Source organism: Ursus americanus, chromosome 19 (genome assembly GCF_024610735.1).
Source record: "Ursus americanus isolate L20-20 chromosome 19, mUrsAme1.1.p, whole genome shotgun sequence".
Lineage (NCBI taxonomy): Eukaryota > Metazoa > Chordata > Mammalia > Carnivora > Ursidae > Ursus > Ursus americanus.
This window is the reverse complement of record NC_142145.1, coordinates 16146756-16174367: the sequence shown is the minus strand read 5'-3', so window position 1 is coordinate 16174367 and position 27612 is coordinate 16146756. Positions and strand designations below refer to the sequence as shown.

Sequence of the window (27612 nt, the reverse complement as noted above, 5' to 3'; positions counted from 1 at the left end):
AAAAGCTTGGTGTCCGACCTGACTTGACGCTTCCTTCCTTCTCCCCAGGCTGCTCCCTCACCCAGGCATTTCATCTCTTCTAGCCCACCCGTTGTCCATCTTCGTTCCGGCAGCTCTGTTTTGCCGGATGATCATTCTCTCTGCAGCCAGAGAGACTTTTGTCAAGTGCAGCTCCCAAGTGTGCGGTGTTGTGTCCCCACTGGCCTCCCTGGGTCTCCCCTGATCCCCCTTCCTCCACTGTATCTCGCGTGGGGCACGCTAGACAAACGCGACCGCTCCGCCTGCTTTATTTTTTTAAAAAGATTTCATTTATTTATTTGAGAGAGCGAGCGTGTGCACGAGAGCTCATGAGCCAGGGGTAGAGGCAGAGGGAGAGGGAGAAAGCAGACTCCCCGCTGATGTGGGGCTCAGTCCCAGGGTCCTGGGATCACACCCTGAGCCAAATGCAGACACTTAACCGCCTGAGCCACCCAGGCGCCCCTGCCCCACCTGCTCGAAACACTGTTGGCCCATTCGTCTCTGGGGCTTTTCGGGGGGTAGTCGTTAACTTGAAGGAATGTGCCGCTCTGATGGCTGACTACTCTTAGTCCTTTGGGTTTCAGCTTAAACGTCACCTCATCTGGAAAGCCTTCCTCGGTCCCTTCTTCCTACGTGTTTCCATGGCAGCCTGTGCTTCCCTTACCATAGCTCTTGTCCCTCTGTGAAGGCTGCCTCTTACCTCTTTCTCCCAATAGATACTTTATGCTTTCTTCCTCTCTTCAGTTCCCATCTGAATATCTGTGGGCCTTCTGTCCCTAGCTCATAGTAAGCCAATAAATATTTCTCGAATTAATGGATCAAGAATGAGTGCTGACTTGGAAGACATCTTACGCCCCCCCCAGACTTAACTTTCTCTTCTTTAAAATGGGAGTAATACGTGTTCAGTGACCACATGGTGTCCCGCGCTGCAGGTACCTAGGGGAAACCACCTGCGAGGTGATAAGCAGCCTCCAGGCCTTTTGGATTTAAGGTGAGACATAAATATGAACTTATGAGGGATTCAGAAATCGCATCTGGCTAAATGTCCCGGGAGAGCATAATTTTTTACTTCCACCAGGCGAGAAGTTACTGGAAAGATGATTTCACCGATTAGCCAGTGAAATATTCCGTGTTATGACAGTACCTAAATGTTCTGACCCAGTGCACCATGAAGGGACTCTTGATTTTACTGTAATCGTACCTTAAAAAAATAAATGTATGTGTATATGTAATTTGGAGAATAATGTGAACACATTCTGCCAAGCACAGTATGGCAGTTTGCTTCAGTGTTCTTGCTACTAATACAGTTATTCTGGAGAAAAGATTTTGAGTTAGGAGTAGCCCACCTGGCATAAATTAAAACCCCTGTCAGGCTAATTCACTGCTGTCTCTTTTAAGATGGCCTCTTTTGGTTTCGGTAATTGTTTCTAATTTTTTTCTCTTTCTCCTCAATTCCCATCCAAAAAATTTTTACTAAAAATATTTTGTATGGAGTTCCACATCAAAAACAAAGATCTTCAGCAGCTTTGTCTTCAAGATTCAGAAACATAGTTCGAGCTATGCTAATTATTTATTTAGTAGCTAGTGTCTTTATTTCTCTAACGCGTATATATATTTTTACTAATACAAATCCAGTATCCACTTTCAGTGGTTTTTAATTCTGTTTTTTCAGTAATTTATTGCAATCCGGTATTAAATCAAGTAATTTAAAAAAATTGGGGATAGATAATCTATAAAAATTTATAGAGATGTAATAATTTAAAAAGTTTGTCAACTCATTATTTTAGCCATTTAAAAAAGAGTAGTTTAATCCCATTTATTTATTTACTTATTTATTTATTAAGATTTTATGTCCTTATTTGAGAGAGAGTATGCAAGCTGGGGCAGGAGCAGAGGGAGAGGAACAGTGGAGCCTGACTCAGGGCTTGACCCCACAACCGCGAGATCATGATCTGAGCTGAAACCAAAATTTTGGAGGGTTAATTAACTGAGCCACCCGGGCTCCCCAAAGCAGCTACATTTAGAAACGATTGTTAACTTCCATACAGAGAAGTCAGTATAAAATCGATCACTTTCTAAAGTTGTTATTATTGTTTTGTTATGGGCAGGTTTTAGCTGCCTTTTAAATCAGAGCGTTCTTTGAGGACAAGTTCTAAATCTGTTTATTATTGTAGCTTCTGTGGTTTGTAATGTTGCCCATTTGGAAAGGGGTATTGTGTTAGTCGCGTCTAGGTTTGGACATCAGTTTTTCTGGCCACAGAAATCCTCTCATCTTCCCTGTGTCCCGGCTCTCAAATACAAAAACAGGAAGATGAGCTTGTCAGTACCATAATGCTGATGATCTCATCCCAGCTATGAGCCCTTTCCCAGGTAAATGTACAAATGCACAGAATTTTAGGTACCATTTTAGGGGCTCATATACCTCCTGACATTCTTTCTTGGTTGCTATAGGGGTCTTCTAGGAACCTCAAATTAGGATCCCCTCAATGAGATGACATCTGAGCTCGGATCACACATTCTGCACTTAACGTAACCTGATAGTAAATGAAAAAGTAAAAGTTGTCTGTACTTGTTCAGGTCTTGAAAATTACAAGGTGGTCTATGATAATTGTTTGTAGCCGTTTTGTCAAATGCTGCCCTACACATTGAGGGGTCATTATGGAACTTTTTAAGTAAGAGCCTAAGTAGGGTAGCATTTGCCGAATTACAGAACTCAGATGCAATTGAAATGAACTTTACGAGGCACTTCGAGATTCTCTGAAGGTATAGGTGTGGTCCAGTTCTGTGTCTAGAAATTGGGCGGAGCTAAATTACTGTCATCATTTATTTTTTGTTGAGATTATTTTAGATTTCCATGGGGGCTCCTCTAAGTTGGCTCCTGTGTCCTTTTCCCGTGCCCCCATTTTTGAGACTTCCTTACTTACTCTGTTGTAAGTATATTCCCGGTATATTCCCGGTTCATCTTGTGTTTTCCCCACTCCAGCTGTGCAATCAACCATTTCTCCGAGAAGACTGTCTTTCTTTTTTTCTTTTTTCTTTTTTTTTTTTTTTAAGTAAGCTCCCTGCCCAATGTGGGGCTTGAACTTATGACCCAGCTGAGCCAGCTAGAAGCCTCTGAATTCTTTTATTGAGAATGAGATGCATATATTTTCAAGGGATTGTCTATGTGTGTATTTTGATGATCACATCGCATTGGTCACCACAATTGGGAAAACAGAGTATGGGTAGAAAAAAAGCAGAGGACATTTCAGAGTGGCTTCTTCGTTATTTAGTGTGAGCTAATAATGTATGTGGCAATTCATGGGTTTTTATCAGACATTCTTGGGATTGCAATAAGCCCAAACTTGTAAAATATATCCAGTTGTTGGAATATTTAAGGGACATTTTATAGAATATGAAGGAAAAGGACAGGTAAAGCCCATTGTCTTCTGGGAATTATGTTTACGGTTGACCAAGAGAAGGCTCCTGTTTTGCTTCTTTAAGGAAAATGGAACCAGTGTCATTGAGGGGGAAATGGATGCCCCAGAAAGAGGCCCTTTCTTAGGGCCTAGCTACTGTAAGTAAGTTCACTTTCCCCCTTCACATGGGGCTAAAGGAGTTTGTAGGTGTTAAAAAATTAATTAATAAATTAATTAAAAAAATATATATATAATACACACACACACATTTTATTCATGGAAAATGGGGTGTGACCAAAAGGAAAAAGTTGGATAGATTCTGAAAATTGCAGGCAGAAAGTTCATTCTACCTTATTGAGTCCAAACATTTCGGAGACCAGATTGTTGCATAGCTGTTTTCTGAGCACCAGGAAGAAGAACTTGGCGAAGGCCAAGAACAGGTGATTCCAGATACATCTTACTTCCTTTCGTTCCTGGGATACTTGGTGGTGGTAGAATAATGCCACGGAGGCGGTAACAGGGTTTCAGCATAGCTTTTGAGAGCCTCTCGCTCACCACTAGTTTGTATAGGTTGGCACTAAAGGGCCTGGTCGAAACACTGAACTTACAGCTGGCTCTAGGCTCACTGCTGTGTTGGGAGAAAGCTTCCATTTTGGATGAGATTTTACTTCCTATCAGGGCCCTGATTGTAGGGCAAGACGCTGGGAGGGATTTTGCAAGGTAAATCCTAACAGATAAATACAGAGGTCTTTATTTAGGTTTGAAAAAATCAAGTACACAAATACTGTGTGGGGCAGGAGGGTTTAGCCACTGTATATGAGCAATCATTCTGGCTTTTGACTATTTTTTTTTAATTGATTTATTTATTAGAGAGAGCACACTTGGGGGAAGGGATGCAGAGGGAGAGGGAGAGAGAGAATCTTAGGCTCCATGGCTCAGCATGGAGACCAACGCAGGGCTTGATCTCAAGACCTTGAGATTACGACCTGAGCCAAGATGAAACCAAGAGCCGGATGCTTATCTGACTGTGCCCCCCCGGCGCCCCCGGCTTTTGACAGTCTTAATACAACCCCTCCCTCTTTGCAGCTTCAGAGACAGAGCATTCATATCAAGGAAGCTAATGCCCTTTGATTAGGCACCATATTCTAGTTAGTGGTTCCCAAAACTTGACTGTCCATCAGCGTCATCTGAAGGGCTTGGTAAAAGGCTGGTTTCTGGGCTGGACCCCAGTAGTTTCTGATTCAGTAGGTTTGGGATGGAACCTGATAATCTGCATTTCTTACAAGTCTGCCCTTTGAGAGCCCCCCTGATTTATCCTGTGTGGCAGTAAAGTCCCCTAAAGCCCATTGATTTGTACAATAAAAGTTGACGTCTTGCACATGCAGTTTGCTGTGAGTTTGGGCCCTTCGCTGGGGCAGCTGTCCTTCCCCTGATGACTCCGTGATCACGGTGGTTTCTTTCAGCCCCACCGTCTCCACACAGGTGTCACTGCAAGGGGTTGAGGGGGAAAGACTGGAGAACCCCATCTGGCCTTTACATACCCTTATTCTGGATGTGACACACAGTGTGTCATTGGCCAAAACGAGTTGCGTGACCAGGCCCAATTGTAGTGGACTGAGAAGTGTGGGCGCCTGTGTGCCCCGAAGCAGAGGGAAGGACCAGTAACATTTATCGCACCTGTACAGTGGCTGCTGGATGAACTGGTGTGCCCGGCGGCCTGCTGCATCTGCTTAAGATGGGTACTGACCTTGTTTCACTGAACGGAAGTAGAGTCAAGATGCAGAGAAGGAACTAGGAGATGAAATAAGAAGTGGGTGACTGATTTCCATGTCTGAAATTTACTGTTCCACGAGGGACAGAAAATGAAGAAAACAGAATGTTTTTGAGAAGGATTAATAAGTTATTTAGAAAATGTGACTCAGATAAGAATATATGATTCCAAATTTTGTTTACGGCCAGATTTTTCAGGTTCTTTGGAAGATTTGCTTTTAGGGTGAGGTGTTTGTGTCTGGTCAGATGTCTGTTAAAGGCATTTTAGAAGGTATTTTTCTATAAAGTCACTGGAGGTTTCTTCAAACAAGGTTGAAGACTGCAAGCACTTATTTATATCCGCCTAGTTAGGTGGTCTAAGAAAAAGACCTCGCCTTCTCTGTTGACTTTTCTTATTGCCACGGTGTGCATGTTTTCTGATTACACTGTGGGACAGGCCAGGTTACTATACATCCCATTGGATAGTAAGCGTAAAATCCCAAATCAAGGGAGGTACAATAAAATTAATAACACGGAGTGGTAAGCAGATGTGTAAATGTCTTGAGTCCCAGTAACCAGACCAGTGGGCTTGCCTCTGAAAGTCTGTTAGGATTTAGGTGCTGGTGGGGCTGGAGTTGGAGCTGGTGGGGTCCCAGTGGAGGGGGTCTGACAGGACCAACTGTCCTGTGATCAGAACCCCGGAGATTAGACCCACCGGCAGATAACAGAAATTTCCAGTAGATCCCCACACAGCTGCTGGTGGGATCTTTTCGGAGTACAAGTGCATCTCTCCTGGGTGGACCCTCCCTGTGTGTTTAAGGTGGAATCCGAAGCCCTTCACCTCACGTGGGCCTTCTCCATACCCACTCCGCTGTGCCTTTCCTCGTGGTTCCAGCCATAGAGAGCTGCCTGTGGGCCCTCACGTCCACTGTTTCTTCCTCGCCTCATTGCCTGGTTAGCTCCCGTTCGGTTCAGCTAGTCGTGGCCAGCAGAAGTACCCCAAGCCTGCTGCGCCCCCTCTGTATTCCTCCACGCACCCGTCACTACTGCGGTCATGACGCCTAACGTGGGAATCCTGTCTTTGTTTTTTCCGCCTTCAACACATTGTGAGCTCCTTGAGGGCAGGGAGATCCCGGTGAGTTAAAAGGAGGAGCCCGGTCAGTATTGTGAAATGAATGAAAGCGGGCCTCGCGTGGTGTGCTGGTTATTTAGGCTGTTGGGACCCTCCGTGTGGCCGATCACCCTCCCTCCGTTTTGCAACCACAGATCGCACCTTTAATTTTACCGTGCCACCCGGCAGATGCAAGCCTCTGGCCAGAATTCCTGGCCCGGTGTGGGCTCAGGAAACCGGTGCTGGGAGATCACTGAGAGCACGGGCGCGACGGACACCAAGTTGTATCCTTGCACTTGAAGTTGAGCTCACAGGGAGCTCTTCTGAAAGTCAGCCCCCAGCAAGGGGCGCAGGCAGTCACCGGTGAGAGCTGGGTGCTGCCCCCCACCACGGTGACTAAGATGTTGGCGGACATTCGGGCATTTGTGCTGCGTTGCCCGCGAGGCCTGTTCTCCTTTTGGAGTCTGAGGAGGACACTTCCTCCTCGGGCTTTTCCTGTTTATCTCTCGAGGCTCAGGAGGTAAAAGCTCTCTTGACGTTGGGCAGGTGCTGCCGGATGGGAGAAATAGGAGACTCCGGCCCGTCTGCTCTGGGTGACTGTTAGCGGGCCTTGCCGGCTTCAGAACATTGCTTACGAACAGCATCGCCTGCAGCCAGGGGCTTCATTGCCTCACTGCCACAGACGAGCGGTTTCCATTCTGTCTGCTTCCACCGCCCTAGACTGGTGTCCCCCACATCCCCTCTTGTTGCCTGTCAGAGCTCCGTCCCTTCCTGTGCCCACGGGGCTGGGGGAGGAGAGTAGTTTCTTCCATGACCTGAAGTTCCCAGATTTGCTCTGGGATCAGGTTTCTTCATCCAGTCAGTGCTGAACGTGGCCGTTGGCTTTAGAACATTGGTGCGGTATTTGGATCTGCTGTATTATGTGGGTAGACTTTTGTGTCCTTGTCCAGGATTGCAACGTGCATTTGTAATCCCTAAATCCAAGTGGCAGGCCAGATTTTTAGATTTTAAGAATTTAGCATAGGATTCTGTCTCTTAAGTTGGTACTATCTCCAGGCCCAGAGCAACCAGAAAACAATTTTACGTACTGTTAAGTGGGGACGGCAAAGGAAAGAAAAGGCATTCTCGCCATTATTGACTTAGTAAGGAATCGTAAAATGGCACTAGAAGGTAAGTGAGAGCTCATGAATCCCCACTCGGTTCAGCATATAGACGGGAAGACTTCAGACCCAGAAGGGATTGCGGAACCATTTTCAGACTTTAACTTGTGCCAAGGGCTGGAACCCAGGAGCCCTTCCCTCCACCTCAAGGTCAGGGTGTGGGTCTCCAGGTCAGGAGTGAGAACAGACTCCTGTTGGGCAGAAGAGCCAGAGTCCCGGGCGAGACTGGAGCAAGGAGGAAGATTCTGCCTGATTCTGTGATTCATTAATTCAGCAAGCCCCGGGTGCGCTGCCCATGCAGCTGCACGTATGAATTTGGAAGGGCTGTCGGGAAAGGGAGAGAGCCTTTCAGTGGCTGCGTGACGGTTTGTCCTCACGCCGTGGCGCGGGGTGGCTTCCCAGGACGCTGCGGGGTCACGCGATCTCGGACCTGCAGCCTTAGCGTTGCTCGTGCCCAGCCGCGGGACCTCGTCAGTGCGCTTTAACGAGACAGCTGGAAAGATGAACGGATGACGCGGGCTGGAGCTAGGGAGAAAATCACCCGTGGTCGGTCGGTTTCAGTGTAGCTTTTTTGATCTTTGTGCTGGCTTGTTTACTTTTTGAGCGTATTTACAGATGTCTTACAGATCATCTGATAAAAACCAGTGATTATCTTGAAGAGGAATGTCTAGTTTCTTTTGTCTTTTGGTTTGTGGAAATAAATCTCATAATCTCAGAAGGAGCCGACTTAAGTCTTCAGACACTATATTTTAATATTTTTATTCTGTAGTAATATTTGTGCTCTTATAAAATAGTGATTGTAGGGGGAAAATCTTTCATGGTGACTTTTTTTTAAATGAAAAAGGGCAAAAAGATTGTATTAAAAATGTTATTAGAAGGGAAAAAAACATTCTATACATTCTTTCTTGTGGTCCCCTCTTAAGGACTGGGTTCTCTGAGAACAGAAACAATAGGGAAATAACGTGTCACCCATCTGTAGGCACGTGTGTGAGGAACCAAAGAGGCCGAGAAGATGGGACAGACCCTTTTAAGTAGAAGAAGGGGAGCGAAGCTAGACCAGACCCAGAGGAAGCTGGTAGCAAAGATTTTTTCATACTCATGTGGTCTTTGATTCCTGAATGTCTTAGAGTCGTGCAGCCCGCAGCACCCATCACTGCTGTTTTTCTCACTGTGAGTGGGAATGATAGGAAATAGTAGGGTTGCCCGTTGGAGGACCTTCAATGAAATGGGTGTAGGAGGATGGAGGCGAGTGAGTCTCCTGACAAGGAAGGGGCATGGGGTCTGTTTAGGATCTGTACACAGGACCCCCAAAGCTCCGCCGCGTGTCCCCAGCGGTCAGTGGAGGTAGATACAGAGGTCCCCGGCTGACACACATCCGTGGTGACCCCATGACACCCCAGCAGGCGTTTCGGAGTGTCAGCCTTTCGCTCAGCACCTTCCTTCCCCGCTGCCTGAGGGTCTGACGTGGCTCTGGGCACAGAGACTGTGGTGGGACATGTTTCTTTCCAGTCTGCTGTGGGTTTGGCCATCCATTATTCTGCCTCGGTCACAGCTCTGTGTCTTTTTCAGTTGTATGACGTCAGCAGCACACCAGATAGTCTTATAACCAGAAAGTTAGAAGACTGGTTTTGTTTGGTGTTGTTTTAAAGATGTATTTATTGAGAGAGTGTGCACAAGCCTGTGCGAGCTGGGGGAGGGGCAGAGGGAGAGTCTTCCGCAGGCCCCACGCCCAGCCTGACGCAGGGCTGGATCTCTCTACCCTGAGATCATGACCTGAGTCGACATCAAGAGTCCCACGCTTACCCGACTGAGCCACCCAGGCGCCCCTTGTTTGTTGTTTAAAGCAAACATAGCAACTAGCACATACTTGTCCTTGGGAACACCATTTCAGAGCTATGACCTCAGTGATCTAGACACACAACTGTGATCCTGGCGGGACTCAGGACACATTCTGAGCATGTCCTATGAAAAACAAACCCTTCTCCTTACTTTATAGTTACGGCTTGTTTTTTCCTGGATTGATTACCTACTCTGTTAAATAGATTTGGTTCTGACTTACTGAGACTTGGCTCTGTTTTCTAGAAAAGTGTGAGATCGTGGTCTAAATCAGGGTTCTCACACTATGGTTCACAGTCTGGCCACCCTATTTTCGTAAATAATTTGTTGAAACGCAGCCATACCCACTCATTTATGTATCACTGTGGCTGCTTTTGAACTGCAGGGCACAGTTGTGTAGTTGCAACAGACTTTATGGCCTGCAGAGCTTAAAATATTTACTGTCTGGCCCTTTGCAGAAAACGTCTGCCAACCTCTGGTCTAAATTTATACTCTGTGTTTAAATATTTCCCTAAAACCACTCCGTTCCAATTTGTAGAAACTTGGACGGTTCAGAACTCAGAGATTGTTTTTCTTGATGCTTTCAGACATATGTAGTCTGAGTTTCCTATGCTGTGCTCAGCTGACTACCCATTTATTTGTCTATTCTTGGATGTCGTGAGACCAGAAGATCTCACTTGTGTCCTAGATATTAAATTCTCAGGAAGGACTTTAGAGAGGGAAGAATGAAGGGGGGGTAAAGGAAGGGGGAATGAACCCACGAGAGACTGTGGACTCTGGGAAACAAACTGAGGGCTTCAGAGGGGAGGGGGTGGGGGATTGGGCTAGGCCGGTGATGGGTATTAAGGAGGGCACGCATTGCATGGTGCACTGGGTGTTATATGCAAACAGTGAATCATGGAACACTACATCAAAAACTAATGATGTACTGTGAGGTGACTAACATAACATAATAAAAAATTTAAAAAGAAAAAAAAAGAGGACTTTAGAATTTACGACCCACAGTATTCTACACTTAGGGGAGGGCTACCTGCCTGTGTAAAAAACCACTCTTCTAGGAGAATGTGGGTGGCTTGGGTAAGCGGGTTTGCTTCTTACAACTTACCCTCTGTAACTGTAGGTGGTATTTGTGCGAATGGAAAGGGAGTGCCCAGTTTTGTCGGCACACACTGATGCTATCTGGATCTAAAATGGACAGGTGAAGACAGTGAAATCCCTATGAAGCATATTATATATAATATATATATCTCCTGGTGAAAAGTTTCAGGACCTCTCAGTGAAAATTATACCTGTATTCATTTAATACATTTAATAACACTAAGGATGTTACATATATCTTAAGTGAATTTCTTTTTTTAAAAGCAACTTTCTTGGGTTGTAACTCATATGTAATCTTAGTGCATTTCTATTCTACAGAAAAGCTAGTTTAGTTTATAGGAGACATAGTGGACTATAGATTTTTTTGACCTGCTCAGGTTATCAAATCTATACTGTTTCTCTTTTTCAGTCTTTGGTTTGTCTGGGCACTTGCATATTATAGAAGTGATGCACTATTCTGAAACTATTTAGAACAGGCCATTCGTTCGTTCTTCGGGAATGTTTAACTTTTCATCTTGCTGCTTCTTCTGTGTGTACCTTTTTTTTTTTTTAACTCTATAAATATTTACCAAGTTGCACAGCATTTGTTATGGCGGAAAACAAATGATATAATTCTTGCCCTGCAGATGCTTATAGTTGGGTATAAAAAGAAAGCATAAATATTTAAAAGGCTGCAACTAGCCTGGGTCTTAGAGGAATCACAAGGAATACACAAGGATGTAATTAAAACTAAGGGAAAGGTGCTCCCAGTTCAGATTTCAGCTCAGGACTTGCTGAGGCTTCATGAATAGAGCGAGCGATAAAATACAGCAAGCACAGGCTTAAAAGAGGTCGGAGGAGGACAGAGTGAAATTAAAAATTAAAGTTGCATGTGGTACGTGGAAGAGAAGGTTTGGAGGCACCAGGAGGCAGGGATTTGAGCATCACTGTTTCTTGGGGAGTTGGCGGGGACTGGGAGATGCCAGGGAAGGCTTCACAGAAGAAATACTACCGCAGTAGGTACTTGGAGGACGCACGGAAGGAATTCACCCAGTGTACGAGTGGAGCATGGGTGTGGTACAGACCAGCGTCACATCCTGAGGGACTGCCGGCAAGTCGTTCTGGAGTGTGACGTTCTGGAAGGGTGTGGCGGGAGGTTGGGGTTGGCAGGTAGGTAAGTCCAAAGACCTTAGCCCTTGAAGGTACAGAGAACAGGAGATGAATTTTCTGCAGGGAAGCGAAATACTGAAATGTGTGTTTCCAGTGGTGTGCTCGGTACCTGTGTGGGGTGAGTGAGGGAAGGAAAGGCTTGTGGCTGGACAGGTCAGGAAGGCTGCTGGGGGGCTGAGAGGCGAGCTGGCCGAAGGGTTCGAATGGGCCTCAAGGAAAGGGAAGGCTGTTTTTGAAGGGCAAGGGAAGAATGCACCATTGTCTTCGGAAGATGGGCCTTTGAGTGGCTTTGAATGCAACATTTATGAAATCCGAGATGTAGTGAAAAACGGTGGGCGGAGGACGAGATTGTAGACAGTCTTGAAAGCCAGAAAATTTGGCCTTTGCCTCACTCCTGAGGAGAGATAGGCGATGAAAACCCCTTTGCATCCGCATGTGCATACCCTGCCCTCTCCTGTTACAAGGGTGACTGTGTCCCCGCGAGGCCCACCCCTCTGCCTGTGCGCTCCCTCCAGCCCCCTTCCTGAGCCACTGGAGGACCTCACAACCACACTCGTCCACTCTCCCCTGAATCTTCAGCTTTTCCCGGATCATTCTCAGAATCCTAAAGTTCGCCATGGTGCCTCTTACCCTGACTGAACAGCCTTCCTAACCCACTCGCCTACTCTCTGCTTTCCTTTACAGGTAACATCCCTGAGATTATTTTGTCTCCCTGTGCTCCCCCTGCCCCCCCCTCCTGTGGAAGCCTTCCGGTCACTGCTCCGCAGAAACTGCCCGTCAAGTTCTGCAGGACCAGGGACTTGTGCCCAGGGGTCTCGGCCTTCTCAGTGGTGTCATTTGATCTGAAGCGGTTGATCTTGAAGTGCTTTCTTTGCTAGGCCTCTTGGTTCTCAAATCCTGCCTCACCGATAGCTCTTCTCGGTCTTTCTCCCCTTTCCAGCCTGTAAATGTTGATGTGCCCTTTATTCTCAGAAACTTCTCATCCAGGCCCATGACTTTAAATGCCACCCATAGTCAGCCGACTCACGGACTTCTATCTGTGGCCTGGACTGCGCCCCCGAGTTGCGGACTTGAATCTCACCACTTAGTTAGCACCTCTACTTAGATCCCCCCCTGGGCTTCTTAAATTAATGTATCCAGAATGTAATTCTGGATTCCTCTCCTTCCCTAGGCCTGCTTCTCTCCTACTTTCCTGGTTAGTAACTGGTAACTGTTCTACCAAGTGCCCAGCCAAGGAATTTGGAGGGATACTTGACCCCTTTTTCTTTCTCCTTCATCACCCACATCCAGCCCATCCGGATATATACCAAATCCAGTCATTTGTCATCACCTTTACTTTCCAGGCCTACAGCACTGCTTCTTGTCCCCTGGATCATTACAGCCAGCCTCCACATGGCTTCTTTGCTTCCACACTTGGCAGCCAGTGTGACCCATATAAAATACATTGATCGTATAAGTCCTCTGCTCAAACTCATTGGTGTCTTCCTATCACACTCACGGATGACCCATTGGTGTCTTCCAGGCATGCATCATGGAGGACATAGAGTCCCTACTGTCCACAAGGCCTGTGGTCTTGCTCTGACCTCCTCACCTGCCATTTTCTGCCTTTACTCCTCAGAAAACTGCAGAAAGGATATGACCGGGCCATTCACTAGGGAAGTAGAAGTGGCTCAGAAATGTATGGATAGATGTCCAGCATCCCTAGGTATTGAGGAAAAACAAAATGAAATGTAGTACAATATTTTACCTACCCATTTTGGTAGAGTTGAATGGTGATCTGTAAGACTTGGTAAATGAGCCCTGACTTAAACCGATGGGGTCTTTTTTGAGGACTGTTTGGCAAGAAGCGTGGAAGAGCCTTAACATTTTTCACAGCTTCTAAATTAGAAGGACTTTCAGAAATTCATACCACAGACATAATTGGTTGACTACAGAAATTTTTATCTGTAATTACTGAAGATTTGAAACAGCCTAACTCAATTAATGAGAGATAGTTAAATAAATTGTGGCCCATTTATACAGTAGAATACCGTGTTGTGTTAGAGCACAGAAAAAAAAAATCCGGTTACAAATTAAGATGTGTAACAGACTCATTCTTATGAACGTGGATTCAGAAGAGAAACGGTAGGGATATACAGCTGGAAATTGACGGCAGTTACTGCAATTGGTGAGATTCGAAGCATTCTGTTCTCTCATTTATTTTGCAATAAGTGTTTGTTATTTTTATAATCAGGAACAGTAAGAGAAAGAAGATGAAGGCTGCATTACCCAGATGCACCGTATATACTTGACTTTGAAATGGAAGCTGCTGGGGGCTCCTGGGTGGCTCAGTCCATTAAGCATCTGCCTTCGGCTCAGGTCATGATTTCAGGGTCCTGGGATTGAGCCCTGCATCGGGCTCTCTGCTCAGTGGGGAGCCTGCTTCTCCCTCTCCCTCTGACCCTCCCCGCTGCTCGTGCTCTCTTTCTCAGATAAATAAATAAAATCTTTAAAAAGGAAAAACGAAATGGAAACCACTGGGCAGAAGTTCCTGCCGTATCCCAGTCCCTTCCTCACCGCCCTCCTGACCGTAATAAGCATTACACCTGTCCACGGAGGCGCCTTGTCTCCAGTCCCACAGGAAGACTTGTTCTTCCTTCTGTCTGAAGGCCCCCTCCTGTCTGAACTCTCCCTGCTCGCTGACTGCTCTCTCTCCTCTGTCCTCAATCGCTTTGTTTTTCCACGGGCTCTTAGCAGTACTTAGACATGCTCATGTCTGGCCCATCTTCCAAAAACAAGCGGTGGTTGCTCTGTTCCCAGCACGGTATCCAAGATGTGCTCCTCTGGGATTACTTTTTAGACCCTGCTCATATTTTTCCGGTAGATAATTAATTGTGTTTTCAGTTATTCTTTCCTTGATTTATTCACACAGTAAACATTAACTGAGTGTTTTCTGTGTGCTGAATGCCAAGGCGATAGAGATGAGTGATTTATGGCTTCTGTTTTCAAGGTGCTTACAGGGCACTGAAATGAAATAGAAATGAAAAACCAGAAACTCGTAGGGTTCCAGGTTATTCTTTGGAGGAAGAGGTACACTATATAAGTAGGTGTTTTGTCTTGTTCACTGAAAATCCTTTACCTTAACCCCACTAGTCATCAGAGAAGTGCACATTAAGCCCACAGCGGAGTCCTCCTGGGCATGTTGCAGGCTGGCCACAGGAGAGGGGCATCATCAGCTGCCGGAAGGCAGCAGAGCTGCTGGGGCGCTCCGCCGTTGGCGGAAATGCCAAGTACAGCCGTTCTGGGAAACAGGTGGATAGTTTCTTACTTATTTTACCCTGTGACTCCGTAATCTCATTCCTGGGGAGAAATAAGAGCATATGTTCACACCAACACCTGTACGTGCGTGTCCGTAGGGGCTTTTAATTCATAGCTGCCAGAAGCTGGGTACAACCTAGATGTCCCTCGCCTGGGAAGCGGAGCGCGGAGCAGAGCACAGGATTCTGCTCCACGGTGGAAGGGGACGGGCTGCCGGTGCACTCAGCAGCACGGATGAATTGCACGTGTGTTATGCCCATGGAAGAAGCCAGACTCCGGAGGCTACGTGCTACACTATGTGGTTCCATTTACGTGACGAATGGAGGAGACAGAACGAGAGGATAGGAAGGAAGACAGATCCGTGAGTGCCCAGAGCTGGATGGAGGAGCTGTCAAGGGGCACGCAGGAATTTCAGGGCCGACGGAACTGCTCTGTGACTCCGCTGTATCTGTTTGTTGAAATTCATAGAACCATACATGAAAAAGAGTGAATTTTACATTTCGTAAGTTACACCTCAGTACACTTCACTTGAATATTTTTTTGAGGCAACAGAAGAAAATTTTTTTGATATGGACTCTCTCCACATTTTTCAGCAATCTAAACAATATGAAGGAATAAGGCGAGAAGCCTCATTCCTACCTTGCCGCCCACCAGCGCTTTTTCTTACGTATCTTGAAGTGTCTCGCTGCGAGTAACATCATAGATTCATACATGTTCTTCTTCTTTTTTTTTTTACTTTCCCATGCAGAACACAGCTGATGAGTATAATTCTCTGCCCTGGTCCCTTCTCCATGTAGTATATGTTATAGTTCTTTTCCTAGCAGTGCATCAAGGTCTTCCATTCTTTTCCATGGCTTCATGGCAAGCATGTTGCTAGGAGTGCATATAATTTATTTAACCAGTTCTCCCTTGATGGAGCCAGATTTTTCCCCCATCTTTTCCCCGTATACGCAGTGCCGCACCCAATAACCTTGTGTATACCGTCAGTTCTGCTCTAACGCATGTGTTGAAAACAGATTTGTTCTATGCAGTTGATCTCTCAGGGAATGGTTGGAGCCTGACCTGAATTCTGAGTTCGCACATGTGTGATCTCACCCCTGAGAAACAGTAGGTGAGCACAGAGAATCGTGGAATGGGGTTGTGTAGGAAAACACAAAACACGTGCATGCACTCACCTCAGACTGCCCTCCGCACACCTGCTGTCACACCTCCCCTCTGACCCTCTGATCGCAGGTAACCCTCCTTCCTCCAGTTCACAAAATCCCAGCAAGCCGCAACCTTCCCATGCCCGCCTCCCCAGGCATCCCGTGTAACCACGCTGCCGTTCTCATTAAGTGTGTCACTGACAGGGTTTGAGTGTTAGGCCCCTAACTTCATTTTTGCTGGAAGCCCTGTGGTTTTTATTGTGTGATTTTGTGTAGTGCAGTGATTTGTGACCTGTGATCGATGTGTATCGTGTTACACAGAAGTGACCGTACCGTGGGGGGGGGGGGTATCTGAAGGATAGATTTCCAAGTGAAATGTCCACAAGTTTAGTTCTGTCCTGTGAGATTAATGCTGTGATGGGATGAAGTTTGCCCAGGTGGTTGGGGTTTTCCGTTTTCATAGGAAGTGTTTATGATAGAGCTGGAGAGTGTGGGAGCATGGCTTGGGAATAATTCTGCACCCTGCCATCTTAAATCTGGAGGGGGGTCCTGGATGTGTGATGATAGTGGAGGAAGCTCTTCGCGTGTTGGTGGGAGGTGGATAACCTCGTGGAGGCAGGAATCTCAGGAAAAGGCCAAGTGCATGTCTGGCCAGAGGGATGTCTCCCTCTACTTCTTCAGAGTCACCTGAAACAGAAGAGGGCTTCAAGCTAAGACACGAGAAGGGACTAGTTACAGAATGGGAAGTGGCTGGTTGTGTGGGCCCGTGGCAATCCAGCCACATTCACCAAGTGCCATCCAGAAAGAAGGGCCTTCAGAGGCAGTTAAATCCCAGAGCTCAGACCTTGAGCCCAAGGCTGGGGCACGCAGAGCAAAGGCATTTGCTAAGAGGAGCTGATGCTTTTTTCCTAAAGAATGTGAAGGTAAAAATCAAAAATTGGAGCTTAGGGAGAACAGTTAGGAAATGTGCCCAAGTGTTTGTTTTATTTGGTTGTTAAAGTTTTCAAAAATTTTCAGACCCTCCCAGCTCTCCTCTCACTACTTCTTTAAAGAGTTCTATTGAAAAACAAAATAATTCATAATCGAGTAGGAAAACCTAACTATAAGAAGTCCACTAAAGGCCTTAGTTCCCTCAATATCAGCTTGCGCTACTGGAACCAGGAGGAAGAAAATGACTTTAACAGTCTTGAAAACCGAGTGACAGTAGACTTTATGCCTTTCAATACAGTTTTGGTTTTTTTTTCCATTTTTGTTTGGTTGATAAAAATTGCTTTCTGTGTCATAAAGTGGCAGTAGGAACTATTCTAATACTGAAGATAGAAGTTAGGAAAATAGATAAAGCACCTTTGAGTAAGTCAGTATTTAAAATGTAACAAGGAAGTCATTTGTTTTCTTAGGTAATGGGAACACGGCAAGTCTGATCTGGAGACTGGTGTTGAAACCTGTGATTTTCTTGTCACCAGTGAGTTTGAAACCCCGCTCCATTGTTTGGGGATTGCATGGCTCATTTCTGCATTTTTTCATAAAGACATTGGAAAAGAAGAGTATCTCACACATTGTCAACTCTTTTTGAAAATAGTAATTACAGACTCAGATTCAGCCAAGCTGCTCTTCATTTAATTTATTACCTACTGAGGACTTCTTTGCTGATATTTCTCTGTTAAAATTTTGATTTGATATTCATATAATGACACCATAACAAATGGAATTTCAAACCCTTCATCTTAATGGAAAATCCAGTTTGCATTCCTTTGAGGCCTCTTGCCCTGTTGTATGGTTAGGAAGCTATGTCCGTTCTGTACATGTTTTATGGTTATTTGCTATAACTGTCTCGCTTTTAGAAAAATGTCTTGTGTTTTGACTCTCCCAGGATCTTAACATTGTCCATTTTATAGATACAAAATTCATTAGGAATTATATATATATATATATATATATATATATATATATTTTAAGATTTTATTTATTTATGTGACAGATACAGCCAGCGAGAGAGGGAACACAAGCAGGGGGAGTGGGACAGGAAGAAGCAGGCTCCCAGCGGAGCAGCCCGATGTGGGGCTCAATCCCGGAACGCCGGGATCACGCCCTGAGCCGAAGGCAGACGCTTAACGACTGCGCTACCCAGGCGCCCCAGGAATTAGATATTAATAGATATTTCAGTACCTTTTTTGAAACAGGACTATTTATGACTGACTGTTCTTAAAGCTTTATTCTGGAGAAACCTCGTATTCGTTCTCTGGCTACGTAAATGCTAACCCAAGAGACTTAAGGATTGTCTATGTTACGTGATCAAGATTTTTACGAAGGAATACATGTGGGGAAAAGAGTGTGGCTCAGAGGCATTAGTTGGTTTTTCGCTTTGTTCCCCCATGTCCCCTCCCCCCGAGATTATTCTCATAATATCCCAGATCATATGCTTAGGAAAACGATAAAAGCAGTGGCATGACTTCCATCTTTAGCATGGGGAAGAAACGTCTTCCTTTGCCTCTGTCTCGGTTTTTGAACACTTGCACACCGATGTGTTTTATTTAAAAGACAGTAGTTTCTACTCCTAAAATGAAACTTGATACATAACTTTATTATTATTTATAAAAGAATATTTATTGAGGATTTCTCTGTGTCCCAAGGACTGTGCTGACCCTTTCATTCCCTGCCCTTCCCCCAGCACCCTCTGAGGAAGGCACTGGGGTGATCCCCAGTTCTCAGCATGGGGAGCGGATGTTGACGGAGAAACTTTCCCAGGATCACACGGTTTGATTTGTGAGCGATAGAGACGAGGCGCCAACCCATTTCTGGGTCTCCAGAGCCAAACTCAGCCACTTAAATAGATTTGCTTACCAGTTTGAATAAGGGCCGGTTTGTCAGGTGATTAGTATAAGAACATTGTTTAAAAATATTTATCATTTCTTTAATCACTTCGCCCACAATTGCTTGCTTATCTCTTATTGCCAAAAACAGTAATGTTATTTCACATGAGACCTTGTTTCTACTTCAGCCTTACTTTTAAGAGGGTTTAGCCAAATGTTGTTCCATTCACGAGGCCGACAGTTATTTCTTGATCTGATTTCCTTGTGAAACGGCATTGTTTGGTTCCAGGCTGCATATTGTACCCAAGGAATGTGTTTTAAGGTTAAGCCACTAATTTTGCTTCCAAGCTTCCACATGAGAACCTGTTAAATTCACCCAAGTGTGTCATAGCCAAAGTAGGGAACTTTTAACTTTGATTTTTCTATCTCCTGGCAGCTTTCTCTTGCTCTCTCACTGTCCCCCAGCCCCCGTGCCCACGAGCACGCCTGCGTGCTTACACACGCGCACACAGCCTCCATAAAGTGGTTTCAAACTCTTGTGTTCTTGAAATAACTACATGGTATTGTTCAAAGGCCTTTTGGAAAACTCTTCCCTTACGGTAGGAATAATTACTCAGCAGGGGGAAAGTCAAAATGTTTGAAATCAGCTAGAGATTTCATTTAAAATGGCACACCGGATAAGTTAACGTGCTTTCTGGATCTGTAGCAAATTAAGCATTGGTTTTATTCGGCATTTATTGAAGCATTATGTTTTCATATAGTGTCTGCTATGTGAAATGTTAAAAATAACATTTATATCTCTTCTGCAAGGAAAATTTAATGTTTTCAAATATCCGAGGGTTTGTGTTGAATCAACACCGTGTTTTGAGAAAAAATGTAATATTTTACTCTTATGATAACGTTTCTCCAGTTCTCTAGAAATTAATTAGCCCCTTCATGGTTACCCCAGCCCTGCCCTTCCTTTTTATTACAATTTAAGAAGAATCTTTTAGTGTTATCGTTGTATTGCTTAAACAGTATTGATTATTACAACTGAAACTATTAGGAAAGCATTCTTAATTTTTAAAGTGATTCTGGTTTTGTTCTCTTCAGTGACTCTCTCTCTCTTTTCTCCTAATAAAGCAAATGAAAAAACACCCTTGCCGCCAATGTGACAAATCTTTCAGCTCCTCACACAGCCTGTGCCGTCACAATCGGATCAAGCACAAAGGCATCAGGAAAGTTTATACCTGCTCGTAAGTCGTGATTTCTAATGTGGGAAGCACTGTGAAAAGGATACAGCGGGGACTTCTCCTGGGTTTTTTTTTTTTTTCTTTTTTTTTTTTTTAAAGATTTTATTTATTTATTTGACAGAGATAGAGACAGCCAGCGAGAGAGGGAACACAAGCAGGGGGAGTGGGAGGGGAAGAAGCAGGCTCATAGCGGAGGAGCCTGATGTGGGGCTCGATCCCATAACGCCGGGATCACGCCCTGAGCCGAAGGCAGACGCCCAACCGCTGTGCCACCCAGGCACCCCTCTCCTGGGTTTTTCATATGTTGCCATTAACTTTCCATTTCTCTGCTGTAGTCTATAGATTTCAGTTTTTAGCCATCTTCTGTTATTTTGACATACAGTTTCTTAATTGGGTTGTAACACTTAGGAATAGTAAAATAAACAGGAGTGGCCTCTTCCCTACCCCGTGTACGTTCCTGGGTCTTCCCTGTTGACCAGAGGTACATATTCTGTGGAGAAGTGATTGATTGGCAGGTGCACGTTTGGTCACTCTACGCCCAGGGAGTTGCCCGCATTCGTCGGCAGTTTGAGTGCCCGGATGTTTGGTTCAGAGCAGACCGCGTAGGGCCTGGTCATGGGTCAGTCCTTGGCTGGACTCTTTCCCTGATGCAGGGCAGCCTTTTCTCAGCACACACCCTAGGCTAAGCGACCAAATTCAAGGAATTGAGTGGGCAGGTACACTGAGTGGATGGTCGAGCCACTCGGGACGGCCACGAGCTCCTGCTTTGTTTTTGAGAACCAGAACTTGCTGTATCCTTAGTGGAAAAGCTTGATCACTCACTCCACCAGAGCATGCCTCAGGTGAATTGATAGAACACGGTTACTTACGGGAAGGCGCTTCTCGTAAAAGAGAGGACTAACAGACGCACAAGCCGTGTAGCTGGTGTGGCGTGATCAGAGCAGGGCACGGCGTATTGTGTGGCTCAGGACGCTTGTGAAGGTTGGCTGTAAGTTGGGCGGGGCTCCACTGTTCTCAGTTAGCGAGGGAAAGTTTCTCCAGTAGGGAAACTGGGACACAGACTCTCCTTCGGTGAAATTGAAGCTGGGGGTGATTTTGGTAAGATGAGAATACTGTGACCAAGGCCTGCATGTGTGAGACTGCGCTGGGAGGACCGGAGAATTTAGAAGGCAGCCCTGGCTGAGAGGAAGGTAGAAGGGGACTGTGGCATGGCTTTGTCCTTCCTCGGGTAGGTTTGTGTGTTTCTGTAGGGAGTCACTGCAAGGCAGCGAGATGCTCGGATTGTCCGGCTGATTTCCTGTATTCTTTGGGGTTCTGCTGGCTCTCGAGGCTGCCCCGTAGCGGTCTCTAACATGAAATCATCAGGGTGTGCGGCCAGTCATTACAGAGTGTCCAGAAGCCTTCTGATTCTGCAGGAGACCCCGAGGTGCTGTTCACACTCGTTCTCTGTAGCGGTTCTCTTGATGTCTGACTTACAGCACCCATAGTCACCATGGCCATTAACTCTTTTTCCTTTTGTCCACTTCATTAAGAAAATGGTGAATTCATATCTTCTAAAGGAAAAACTGTTCATGATCTACAGGTTTGGGTCCCCCCCCACGCACACAAGATGAAGTGAAGACTTAAAAGATTGACCTATTTTGGTATCTGTTCAGTTTCCTATATTTTCATCTACTGAATGAACCCAGGACTTTGAGCCCTGTGATGCCATGTTTGTGCCTTGGCGAGGAACTTGGCAGGGCTAGACACCCTGTCTTCCCTTTGTTACGGCAGAGTGGACAGGAATAATTATCCACATGAAGGAATCAGGGAGGGACTTTTTTCATATTAAAGTACCTCTTACGACATAAATTCTGAGAGAACACTGAGTCATTGTAAAGAAAACTTTTGAAATTTGATATTCTCTATTTAAAAATTAAAACCCTCTAGAATTATAAATTAAGGAATACCTCAGCCAAACCTAGACAAGAAATACTCCGTCTGAACCGAATCAGGCTGGTCCTATAAGGACACAAAAAAGCAACAGAAAGCCTTTTACAAAAACCGTAAAAAATTTTTCTCACCAATTGGAAACTGATACCTAGCGACATCGCTCTTTCATTTTGGACTATTGGTATTCACACGGCTCATCGGGACCCCACAGAGCATCCTGTTGGCTGGTGGAGGTCGTTCCGCGGTGAGCGGGCTCTTCAGCGTGGGCTCCTCTCCGGCAGACAGGTTACCTCCTTGTCTTTGCTCCACAGGCACTGCCCAGACTCCAGGCGCACCTTTACGAAACGGTTGATGCTGGAGAAACATATCCAGCTCATGCACGGTATTAAGGACCCTGACTTGAAAGAAATGACAGAAGCCGCCAATGAGGAGGAAACAGAAATAAAAGAAGATACCAAGGTCAAACATTGCAGATGTTCTCTTTACAGTGACGTTGTGTTGACTTGCTTTTTCCATTCATTCTCTTCCCTTTAAATGTTTCTAAATCCAAGCCTATGCACGAAGGTATAAAATAATAGGTCATCTCCCTGCACGCCCATTCTGATCTTTCATCTTGCTCCTAAAAGGTACTAAGTTTCTTCTGTGTCTTTCCAGAAACAGCTCTAGGGATCTCCTTACATATATAATTACAGAATTTTGTGTGGACTCATGTAAACGGTGTCTTAGCCAGCAGGGATGTAGAAAGCTGGATTCTTTCTTGTTGGCAGTATATTGGTGGTGAAAGGTACCCAATAAAAATGAAGAGATTCTTCTTAGGTTCACTTTGTAATAGTAAAAGATAAAATCACAAATCTCTGCCTTGTCCCCAGGTCAGTGGATCGTGAACTTGAATCAGACAGCACTATATATATTAACGTGTGGACCAGGCATGTGTGTGCTGAGTGCTATTCGAGGAGGGAGCAGTTGGGCAGACATTTAGGGGGATTCTGCTGTCTTTGGCACTGGGCTGCGTCCGGAATGTCCCTGGGTAACAGCCTGTGTGTGCGTTCAAGGAGTTAATCATTGAGTAAAGCCTAGTCAGAATACAAGTCAGACAGGAGTCGCATTAAAGTGTAATCTTTTCCCCACAAGTGATGGGGTTGGCGGGGGGGGGGGTGGTTGGGACGGAATTAAAGAATCTTTGTGTAGGGGCAGGTTCAGGTCAGGGCTGTGTGTGAGTGCTGTCCTGTCAACAGGGCAGAAAAGACGGGTCACCGAGCAGGGAGGAAGGAGTGTCCCCCTGTCTTGGACTTTTGGGGAGCTGGAAGCATGAGGGGATTGAATGGAGGTCAGATTTAGAAAGCCACAAAGGAAGGAGAAAAGCATGGCCTGCGGGTGAGCCCTGGGACGAAGAGCAGTGAGCGTGCAGGGAAGCTCAGGAACTAGACCAGCCGGACCCTCCAGCCGCTTTGCGTGCCAGTCCCAGAAAAGGCAAAGCCCCGACATTTCTCGGCCTGCCCCCTGCCTCCCGTCTGCACCACCTGCTCGCCCTGATGCAGCCCCACTGACCTCCCTTCTGGCTCCCAGAGCCTGGATCCCAACCCTCCCCGCAACAGGCCTCTGTTCAAGTGTCACGGTCACCGAGGCCATCCCTGACTGTGCTCTGCAGCCTCACCCCCCCACACCCCCGGTTCCCATCCCCATTCGGTGCCTTGCTTTGTTCTCCTGGGGCCTGACGCTTGCTCCATCGCCTGGCTTGTGGTTTTCTGTCCCGCTGTGTTGGAACCTGCATTTTGGGGAGGCAGGGACTGGTTTGTCCGCGGCGGGGCCCAGCGGCTGCCTGGTAACATAGGAGCTCGGTTCCCATGTGCGGAGTGGATGAAAGGTGGGAGCCCCGGGGGAGCAGGGGGAGGGGGGGCAGACACGAAGCTGTAGGAAACCCCGAATCCCAGAGCCCTCGCTGCCCTCGCAGCTGTAAGGCCCGGGGAGAACGGGTCATTTATGACCCGCGGGGCAGACCGATTTTCACTTGTGTCGTCCGCTTCGTTTGTTTTCTCTCGAAGGTTCCCAGCCCCAAGCGGAAGTTGGAAGAACCAGTTTTAGAGTTCCGACCTCCCAGAGGGGCAATTACCCAACCACTGAAAAAGCTAAAGATAAATGTCTTCAAGGTTCACAAGTGTGCCGTGTGCGGCTTCACCACCGAAAACCTGCTGCAGTTCCACGAACACATCCCTCAGCACAAGTCGGACGGCTCCTCCTACCAGTGCCGGGAGTGCGGCCTGTGCTACACGTCGCACGTGTCCCTGTCCAGGCACCTCTTCATCGTGCACAAGCTGAAGGAGCCCCAGCCCGTGTCCAAGCAGAACGGCGCCGGGGAAGAGAACCAGCAGGAGAACAAGCCGAGCCCCGAGGACGAGTCGCCCGACGGCGCGGTGTCCGATCGGAAGTGCAAAGTGTGCGCAAAAACGTTCGAAACGGAAGCTGCCTTAAACGCTCACATGCGGACACACGGCATGGCCTTCATTAAATCCAAAAGAGTGAGTTCAGCCGAGAAATAGCCACGGCCCTTCCGTAAGGAGAATCCCTGTCCACATTGGAAGAAAAGAGACATTTTTGTTACAAAAAGTTTGCAGTATAATAGAGTTAACAGTACTGTCTAGGCTGTTGCAATATATTCCCTTTGAGTGTACCTTCTTCACCTCGTCGTGTAGACCCTCGATAAGTATTACAACAGTATTTGAGTTTAAAAGAGTTTGTATATATTTAAATGAATAACTTTTTATACTCTTTGTTACATGTTTGTATCAGTATTTAGTGGAAAATGTTTTGAGGTTTTTGGTTTTTTTCCCTTTTTTTTTTTTAGTTTTTTGGTGTTTTGTTTTTCTTTTTCTTCTTCTTTTTTTTTTTTTCCCCAGGTTAGAATTTTTCTTTTTGTACTATTTCTTTAAAAACAGAGTTCTTAGTAACAGGGGCAGTTGCTGAATTCAAATAAACCATTTTGTATGTTACCGATTTGAATGGGTTAACTAATTCCAGGCTAAGATAATGCCTTTTTTAGTGTTTTTAATTTTTAGAATTCACTACATAAATTGTAGGTATCGTGGGTCTCAAAAACACTAGGGACTTTTAAGTGTCTTAGCACTACCCTCAACGTGCCTGCTCTAAGTCGGTGAGTGCACCTGTGTCGGGTCACTGCACCCCCGGCGCGTGGCGTTTTCGTTCAGGCCACGCCAGACCGTGTCGAAACCAGCCCCACAGGTAGCTTCTTTCCCAGCGGTGGATTAAACACCTCGGCCAGAACTCCAGGAAGGAGCGTGCATTTCCTTAATTCCATTGTAGAACGGGGAAGGAAAGGTATTCTAAAGGGAAAACCCAGAGGCCAGTGGTCTTCTGGACGGATTTTGCAAGGCTGGCTGGAAGAGCACAAGGAGGTCAAGTCACAAAAGGGCTGGACTACCGTAAGTCACACATCTGTAGTTAGACCAATAGATTTCTATAGTCGAGGTTTTCGTCAAGTAACTTATTAACTCTTACAAAGACACAACTAAAAATACCAAGTCTTTGGCTCTTGACAGGAAGAAAAAAAAAAAAATCACAGTTGACTTAACCCTTTGCTGTCTAAAGAGTTGGCGTTTCCTGTTCTGGGTGCTACTGCCAAACGTTCTGGTACTTGGAGTTGGGATGCACAACTTCCACCACCGACCTATCAATGCAGCAAGTGCGTGTCGCGATTGGCCGGGCGGTCACGCACGGAGCCACCAGGCTTTAGTTCGGTCGTTTGAATGAGTATCTTCAATATCAGTAGTTCTGCTGCTTCTTCGAAGCACAGCAGGGCTACTCCTCTGTCCCTTCCGTTTATAGTGCTCTGGGAGAGTTCTATTTTTCAGTTTTTGGTTTTTTTTGTGTTTTCTTTTGCATTTTATATCTTGTATTTATCCCTAAAGATGTTTTGTACTTTTTTTTTTTTTTTTTAAGAAAAGAAGTTCATTTGTGTATATATAGATACTTGCATGATATACTGTAGTCAACGTTCGGTTCCTCAAAAGGTCTTGCTGCTGTCAGGTGTTACGCACTCCATCCATCATAACTGTATTAAACACATTTCATATGTAAATAAACGTGGGACATTGGCCCTTGTGCTTCTGTGAGAGAGTTATTGATGGTGGGTCTCTGACATCTTCATGAAGTTGAGGAAATGATTAATGGCAGGGACAGGCTACAGGATATTGCAGAATTCTCCACCACCACCACCCCCCAACCCCCGGAAGAATGGCGTATTCGTTCTCATTAGCAATCAGCTCTTTTGTCCCTTTCTCGTCGACTCCATCAATTCATGGGTATGATGCAAGGGCGTGATTAAGTATTCCTACACTTGAAATTCAATTGCTGTTTCTTGTTATATTTATACTTGTATTGCTCTAAGTTGTATTCATAGCACTTTCATGTGTTTCTGCATTTGAACCTTGCAATAAACCTGTGTGGTGGGCTGCACGGGTCTTAATAGTCTAGTTTTACACTTGAGGAAGCTGAGCTCAGATTCAGTTCTTTGCCTAAGCCCTCACAGCGGGTAAGTGGCTTTGCGTATTAGAACCCACATATTCTTGCTCTAAATCTTAGTGCTCGCTCTATGTGTTTATGTACATATTGACAAATAATCCATTTATTCAACAAATAAAAAGTATGTGCAAAACACGATACTAGAATTTTTGTTTGTGGCACAGTGGCTTTTATCAGATAGAGTGGAAGTCTCTCTACTTTAAATACCCAGAAATGCTTGCCGATATAAAGTTAGCTTCATAAATGCCCAGTCGAGCATCCAAGAAAGTTTCAAAGAATGCCTTGAGATCCAAAATGAAGAAGAAATTGAAATCCAGAGTAGAAAAACAGCACACAAAGGTGCAGCTCTGGGAGGGAACCCAGATGGTTCAACTGAAGAAAGAATTGGTGAACTGGAAGACAGGTCATGAGGAAGTTACCTGGAATACAGCGTAGAGGTAAGGAGATGGAATCTATGGAAGAGATTAGAAATCAAGAAGGACAAAATAACAGGATTTGTAGCCGTTCCGGGAAGAGGGAACAGAATGAGGAAGAAGCTGTGTGGAAAATTATTAGCCATTAACGAAAGATGTGACTACTTGGGTTAACGCGGTGCATGCTGAGCGGAAAACCACTGTGGGAACTTGGGAGTTCTCCCCGTTCTTCATTAGCGGTGGATCGGAATGGAATTGTGGATGTGAGGATTTGAGAAACAGGATATTCAGACCAAAGGCAGAAACTGGGACATGCTCCATTAATTCTTAAGAAGCCCATTTCCTCTGTTGGGTGAGCTGAGGCTTAACAGTGTAGGCTCAGGCCAACATGTAAAAAGCCTTGAATGATGGACTAGGGTTTGTACTCTGATAGAGGTGAGTTGTTTGGACAGGGGAGTGATGGAACCGGACTAGTCAGTGGCAATATTTAGGATGGAAGGTCGGGGAGTGTATCAGGATAGGTTAGATTATGCTGTGGTTACAACCCTAACTCTTAATGTCTTAAAACAGCAAGGCTTACTTCTCGGTCACATTTGATGTTCATTGTCGGTTGACCAGAGACATAGCACCAAATCCCCTTGTTACCCGTATTCCCACTGTCACAGAAATTGCTGGTTCCTCTGGCAGAGGGTAAGTGCAATTAAAATGCTCTGGGCCCCAAGTGACGG

General features: G+C 45.7%; 1 protein-coding gene across 10 annotated transcripts in view; it reads left to right on the top strand.

The window, feature by feature from the left end:
- Positions 1-26047, top strand: part of ZNF532 (zinc finger protein 532) — a 104392-nt gene extending 78345 nt beyond the window's left edge. For all 10 annotated transcript variants that reach the window (XM_045790194.2, XM_045790197.2, XM_087869772.1 and 7 more), the window contains 3 exons: positions 19894-20006; positions 22247-22394; positions 23978-26047. In XM_045790194.2, coding sequence (XP_045646150.2) covers positions 19894-20006; positions 22247-22394; positions 23978-24472 — 756 coding nt within the window. In that variant the 3' untranslated portion in view covers positions 24473-26047. The remainder of the gene's footprint in view (positions 1-19893; positions 20007-22246; positions 22395-23977) is intronic.
- The last annotated feature ends 1565 nt before the right edge of the window (positions 26048-27612 follow it).